Raw genomic sequence first — 7,790 nt, 5'->3', positions numbered from 1 at the left:
GGGAGAAAAGAGAGAAGTACGGATTTTAAGGGGAAGAAGGAAGAAAAGAGAGAAATACGGATTTTAAGAAGGAGGGAATAAGGGAGAAAAGAGAGAAGTGCGAATTTTAAGGAGGGAATAAGGAAAAAAAGAGAGAATTGCGGATTTTAAGAAGGAGAGAATAAGGAAGAACAGAGAGAAGTACGGATTCTAAGGGGAAGAAGGAAGAAAAGAGAGAAGTACAGATTTTAAGAAGGAAGGAAGAAGGAATAAAAGAGAGCTAACCTAACTCGTAAGGAAGAAATTAAGGCGAGGGGGGGGGAGGGTTGAACCAGGCTAAGGGAAAAATAAAAGAAATAACATGAAAAGAGACATAAAGAATTTTAGAAGAAGGACAAAATTAGGAAGAAGAATAGGAGGCTAACCTACCTTTCAAGGGAAAAGAGATTAAGGGCTGCTGAACAGGGCTAAGGGCGAGGGAAAGGGAAAGGGAGAGGGACAGGTGGAGTGGAGGGCGGAAACCCAAGGGGGGTCGTTCAGCGTGACGTGTTTGTGGGCGTGGACTGTTGTGCGGGCGCGGGATGGGAAGTGCGGGCGTGGGGAGGGGGTGGGGTGGAGAGGAAAGTGCGGGCGTGGGAGTGGGGGGGAAGAGGGTGGAGGAGTGTGGAGAGGAGGTTGACGAATAAAAAGGGATAAGTGAGAATCACAAATGTACGTATATATATATATATATATATATATATATATATATATATATATATATATATATATATATATATATATACATACATATATATAATATATATATATATATATATATATATATATATATATATATATATATATATATATGTGTGTGTGTGTGTGTGTGTGTGTGTGTGTGTGTGTGTGTGTGTGTGTGTGTGTGTGTGTGTGTGTGTGTGTGTGTGTGTATGTGTGTGTGTGTGTGTGTGTGCATATTCATATATGTATATGCATATATATCATACAATTTGTATATATAAATCTATCTATCTATATCTATATCTATCTATCTATCTATCTATCTATATATATATATATATATATATATATATATATATATATATATATATATATATATATATATAGAGAGAGAGAGAGAGAGAGAGAGAGAGAGAGAGAGAGAAGAGAGAAGAGAGAAAGAGAGAGAGAGAGAGAAAGAAAGAAAGAAAGAGAGAGAGAGAGAGAGAGAGAGAGAGAGAGAGAGAGAGAGAGAGAAAGAGAGACAGAGAGAGAGAGAGAGAGAGAGAGAGAGAGAGAGAGAGAGAGAGACAGAGAGAGAGACAGACAGACAGACAGACAGAGACAGACAGAGACAGACAGACAGACAGAGACAGACAGACAGACAGACAGACAGACAGACAGACAGAGACAGACAGACAAGCAGACAGACAGACAGAAACAGACAAAGCCAAAGACAGAGACAGAACACACACAGACACAAACCACAGAGAGAGAAAGAAAAAGAAAAGAAGTCAACCCTTCCCCTCTTCACACCCTCACAACCCTTCCCCTCATCCCTCCCTCACAACCCTTCCCCTCATCCCTCCCTCACAACCCTTCCCCTCTTCACACCCTCACAACCCTTCCCCTCATCCCTCCCTCACAACCCTTCCCCTCATCCCTCCCTCACAACCCTTCCCCTCTCCCAACCCGGCCGGAGCAACAGTAGGCCTAGCGTGACCCCATTTAACACACTCCCTCCCTCTCACCCTTTTTATAGAACCAGATTTATCGGAGGGTGAGTCTAGTCCCTCTCTCTCTGCTGACACTTGACCCCCGAGCCGCCCTGGCTGGGTTGTTTGTTTCTTTGTTGTCTCTTAAGTTGTGGATTTTCCTGTGTTTGTATGTTTGTTTGTTTGTTCATCTTTCCTTGGCTTTCATTTGTGTGTGTGTTTTTTTGTTTGTTTTTTGTTGTTTTGCTTGCTTTCTTTTCTATCCTTGTTTTTTTAATGAATTTTTGTCTGTTTTTGTTTGTTATTTTTATCCTTTTCTTCGGTTCTCATTTGTTTGTATACATTATATTTCTTTTCTATCCTTTTTTTTATTCAGTATAATTTAATTTTAATTTCTTTAACTTTGTGTGATTTATCTTTGTAATGTATTTCTTTGTATTCATCTTTCTAAAGTAAGAGTATCGTATATGCTAGTTTTTTTTTTTTTTTTTTTTTTTTGGATTTTGATTATCTCTTTGGCTAATTTTTCTTTCTCGACCACACATACAAGAATTTAGACGAAAAATCATAAGTAATCGTATCATGTATTCATCATATTCATTTACTTACATTTATTATTTACTGTCTATTACTTTTTGTTTCTTTGTACTTTCTTAAATATACATTTTGAAGTTAATGTAATCCAAAAGTGTATTTTATATTTTATCAGTTGTTTTAGGTATTCACTTTTTCTTTATAGTGTGTTTCTCATTTTTGCGAAGACAATAAAATAATAATAAAGAAAAATGAATTAAAAATCATGTTTTTTTATCTTCCACTTCAATACTCTTTTCTTTCTTTTTTTCCATTCATTTCCAATTTTTTTGTTAAAAGAAAACATATTTCTTATATTTCTATTGATATAATTTGGTTGATTATTTTTACTACGATATTATGTACATATGGAAAAGACTTTAATTTTTTTTGACATTTCATTTATAAATCATTGAATACTTTTTCATTATCGTATCTGTAATATGAAGATATTTACAGAATTTTCCATACATTTGGGATATCTTATTATTAATATTACTTATTATTGTTACTTATATCATCATCATCATTATATTACTTATAATGTTACTTATAATATTAGGATATCATCATCATCAATCATTATCAGCATCAGCATTTTTACTATTAGGGAAAATAATATATAAGAATACTTTCGAATAGATATATTCAAAACATTTTATACATAACAATTTAGTTGTATGTACAATAAATAAACATCTATAAATATTTGTATTCACAATTTTTCGACAATATGAATTGAGATCAACTGTGGAGTCGCTTGGCTTCAGTAACCAAAAAAAAAAAGGTCACCAGAATATGAAGTTTACAGAAGTTATGATCATTTTTTTCTCTTCGTGTCTTGTGGAGTTTCTCGTTTTCTGAAGTTCGCGAATGAAGGGGTGTCTATTGTAATCCAGAGACGTCGTTTTATATTCCTGTTGTCGTGTAGTTATGCGTCGAGGTTTTCATTTCTGTTGCGGTTTATTTATCTAATATCACTTGATAAAGCACTTGGTGTCTATTTTTTTCGTTTTTTTTATACATTCATGTTTTGTGGAATTAAAGCTTTCATTTTTACTGTTCTTGGGAACACCATTACGAATCCTGATAAGCAATGTGTAAAAAAACGGCATTGCTTTGTTTTTTTTTCTTGTAATTCTCCTTCCGTTTGGTGTTTCCAATAACACTAGAAATAACTTATATAAATATATACTTTTTCCTTTTTTATCTGATTGCCACTGCGGTTCTTTTTTCCGGCGTTCTCGAGGGGGCGATCTCCCTCTCGGTCTTGCGCTCGCTCTTGGCCTTGGCCTTCGTCGTCGTCGTCGCCTTGTTGAGTCTGAAGTAATCTGTGCAGAGTCTCTGTCGCATCTTGGCGGGCGGACTCGCACTCAGCCTCTTCACGGACTTGACGTTGACGTTGTTAGCAGTGAGGCAGGTGAGCTGCGGCGCCGGACTCTTCTTCGCGGCACCTTCCCCAACGGCCACCCACTCATAGCGTCCTTCCTTGGGCTGCTCCGTCTTGAAGTCGAAGTTCCAGCGGTCGGAGTCCTCCTTGGCGATCTTCTCGAGTTCCTCGCGCACGAATCTCAAGTTCTCGCTGTGGTCGACGGGGCCGAACAAGTTCTTCCTCAACCTGCTCGCCTGGGGTCGCCTGACGGGCAGGCCGGGGGGCGCACTCCTTGGCCCTGAAGACCAGATCCTGTAGTTGAGAACACTCGGCAGAGCCATCACTTGGTCCCTGACGATGTCATCCACGCACATCTCACCCATGTTTCGCGATTTTTTTCACTGACGCTCAACAACCACTCGGCACAGCACGGACTGTCACTGTTTCCAAAAATCCACAAGGAGGCGAGGTAAGAGCGCAGCGCCGATGCAGATCCGCTTTCAAGAGGGACAACACCAGCGGGCGTCCACGGCAGCGCAGAGCCTCAGGTAACGGCGGCGTGACAAGTGGGAGTCACGAGCGGGGTCAGGGGACGTCCTTTCAGCGCGGCGTCCCGGACAACTCTGGCCAAGCGCGAGTCGTCGCCCCCAACTATGGTTACCGACCTGGCCCAGCCCTAAATGCGCGCGTGCGTGCGTGCGTATGTTAATCACGAATGGCTTTGGAAAAGAGACGCAGTTACGCTCGCTGACTTTCTGAATGGAGCATATACGCCCGGTACAGGATGGTGACCAGTTTATTTTCCTATTAACGCGGTCTTTGGTGCTTGAAAGGAAAAAAATGAAATTTTGGTGTGGTTCCTCCAGTTCTTCTTTATTAATCCCATACTATTCACTGATATTGGAGAGAGTCTTGATCGAACACCGGAATAGCCATCTATCACATCAGCCGATAGTATTGTAGCTGGCTTAGCCATAAGTTACGCTATAGAGATAATTCACAGCACGAAATGCATTCCAGGAGTGAAAATAGGAAGAATATTTCATATCGCCGGACTCCCTCCGCGGGCTTTCAGTCGGTCACCATGACGCCTCTTCCTAAATAGTTTACGAGGCGGTCATACTGAGGGCCTGCTCGTCATACTAGCATATGATGAGCGGTCACTGCGTAGGCCTACCCACCTAGAGCGCGTCGACGGAGGGGCGTCGAAGCAGGCCTGTGCTTAAGTAACTATTTTCATCTTGTGTTAAGCGTATCAGAGGAATGAGAAAAATGATATACTTATTGTATGCTATTCTACCTCGAGTTACATTTAACATTAATTACATGTAACAAAACTATAACTCCGAAGTAACGTCAATGAGATTCTACTTCGGCCTGTACTATTTTCGGGGCGCGGCTCGCTCAAATTGGCTCCCATTTTCAGCTTAGCATGACCTCTCAGCACGTGACACAGTATGCCCATTTGGGAGTCCTATTCTGAGTACCTGGCATATCCAGTCCGCCAGCATGCCCACCGCCTCACAATGCCCAGCGCGTTAGCATGGTCAGCCTATACCGAGCAAGGCCAGCCTACGCCAGCGGTTGCCTCATAACTATCGGTCAAGCTGTCAATACCCATCGTTACTTTCGCCCCCTGACAGTTACTGCAAATTGACTTGGCATGAAGCCCTCGACGGGGATACATCACACGCGGTATACCCTAATCATCTTTCATTAGCTGTGTATCCGGTGTTGTTCCCGAGACGTGTTAATACACCCATCTGGAGCATCGCTTTCGTTCGTGCAGGCGACGCGAGAAAGCGAAAGGGAATATCGTGTATATAAATAAAACGTAATTACAAGGAAGAGAGAAAAAAAGATCAAATCAGATGGAATTTTGTAAGCAAAAATGTGATAATTTCCTGTACTTAATTATCATATTTCAAACCTGCTTATTTACATATACAGATAAACTATACACATAATATGTGTAAATAAAACGTAATTATAAGTTATAAAAAAGAATCAGATGGAATTTTGTAACCAAAAATGTAATGATTTCCTGTACTTTATCATCATATTTCAATCCTACTTATATACAGATTTTGATATTAAAGCACAGTCCTCGCTTCTCCTCACAAAAACGAAGTAAACCCCATGAAACCAACACTAAAAAACCCATTCAAACGGTATAGTAAAACAAAGCAATTCGTACATCACAGCACAGTACGTTCCTGAGCGTCTGGGTCGACCAAAACAGCGGGAGGTTTGGTCACTTCACAGCTTACGCCAAATAATGATTCTTTTATACACTACACCAGGCTTACTAGGCTACCTGTTGAGGGGGGATGGGAGGAGGGGGGGGTGTAGTGGTTGTGGTGACATGCTGGTAGTAACTTTGGCGGTTCTATTGTTGCTGGTGTTATTTTTAGGTAATTTATGATAAGTAGACAGAATTATATAATATAATATAATATATATATATATACATATATAGATAGATAGATAAATAGATAGATAGATAGATAGATAGATAGATAGATAGATAGATAGATAGATAGATAGATAGATAGATAGATAGATAGATAGATAGATAGATAGATAGAGAGATAGATAGATAGATAGAGAGATAGATAGATAGATAGATAGACAGATAGATAGATAGATAGATAGATATAGATATAATAGATATATACATGCATACATACATATATATATATATATATATATATATATATATATATATATATATATATATATATATATATATATATATATTCTTAAGGCTAAATCCCAAAATAAAGTTTTATTTCACGATAAATATATCATCCATTGTTGTTTTGAAAGACTGAATTAAAGGAATAATTTGCATAAGGACAAAAATAATTTGTATATTTGATTTATTTCGAAAATCGTAAGGTTTGTCGATATGATTTTATTTATATTGAACATTACATCTCATTTAATTTGCACGCTGTTTATGATGGCGGTAATGGTTATAAAGCAAATACAGTTCTATGATATCTTCATTATCATTACATGTTACATTTATAAAAAATAATTGACTATCAAACATGCCGACTATGTAACTTGATTCTATTATGCACTTCCTACATTCTTTTCCCTCTAGTTCATTATCGATGTGTTGGTGTCATATGACTGGCAATCTCCTATGACTAAAATCCATCCGGAAGTCTACTCTTTCCATTTACTTTTCGAACAAAATCGCTATGGTTATGGGGCGAGCATTCTATTTCGGTAACTGCATCCTAGTCGTAAAATCTATTTTGTCAATTATTAACCCTTTGGCGTATCACACTTCAAAATCTTGAGAAAATATCGAAAAAACTGTTTATGTAAACCAGTGGTTCCTAACCTTATTTAATTATGTGACCACGAGTTACATATAAATAATTTTTATGGCTCCCTCAGTGACTGTCATCTTTTCATATTTAGTTATTACTAGTTATGAATAGTGTAATGGTGTTAGTAGCTATAGGACAAGAACGCCCTAAGTAAAGATTCCGAATTATTGACATGTATGTGATCATGTGGAGGCACAGTTTAATTTGACGTCATAATTTTCACACTGCCCCATGACCCCTCAGAAAGTACCCCGTGGCCCCCTGATATGAACTGCCTTGCCTGTACCGCTATCGACGACGCAGTAAACCTTCCCTCACTATAAACATAAACATTCTTACCTGTACTGCTATCGCTGACGTTGTAAGCCCCTCCCTTACTACAAATACGTACCGCGCAGTATCCAAGGCCCGAGTCACATCCTCTCCCCTCTATTTGTAAACAAACACACGCACACAAGAGTGAAATAGGGTAAAGGAGCGGATACGGCGATAACAACAAAGAGTTCGGGAGGGTCAATGGACTCTCCGCCAGGCCCGTGCGTAGTGATTCTGTTCGTGAAGTTTATACGCGTTTCCACTCCTTCCTCGTTTGTGGCGACGTGTCCCAAACACTCTTCGCTAGATTATAAGTATAAAGTATACGCTTAGCGGGATGATGCTTACTTACATGAAGCCATTTGAAAGTTGTATGAAAAATGGATTAAAAATGTGATGGCTTCAAATGCGTCGTATAAGATTACCACGCGAAGTGATTAGCAGAATGTATTCCCAGTTCACACAAAAACCAGCCGAACGATTTATGAAGATTATTGACACATATGA

General features: G+C 39.0%; 1 protein-coding gene across 1 annotated transcript in view; it reads left to right on the top strand.

The window, feature by feature from the left end:
* Window positions 1-6,833: 6,833 nt before the first annotated feature.
* LOC138864101 (proteoglycan 4-like) overlaps window positions 6,834-7,790 on the top strand; it is a 10,423-nt gene continuing 9,466 nt past the window's right edge. Inside the window, exons 1-2 of the mRNA XM_070130136.1 lie at window positions 6,834-6,861; window positions 7,212-7,270. Of these exons, the coding sequence (XP_069986237.1) occupies window positions 6,834-6,861; window positions 7,212-7,270 (87 nt within the window). The remainder of the gene's footprint in view (window positions 6,862-7,211; window positions 7,271-7,790) is intronic.

Source organism: Penaeus vannamei, chromosome 15 (genome assembly GCF_042767895.1).
Source record: "Penaeus vannamei isolate JL-2024 chromosome 15, ASM4276789v1, whole genome shotgun sequence".
Classification (NCBI taxonomy): domain Eukaryota; kingdom Metazoa; phylum Arthropoda; class Malacostraca; order Decapoda; family Penaeidae; genus Penaeus; species Penaeus vannamei.
This window is presented reverse-complemented; position numbering and strand designations above follow the sequence as displayed.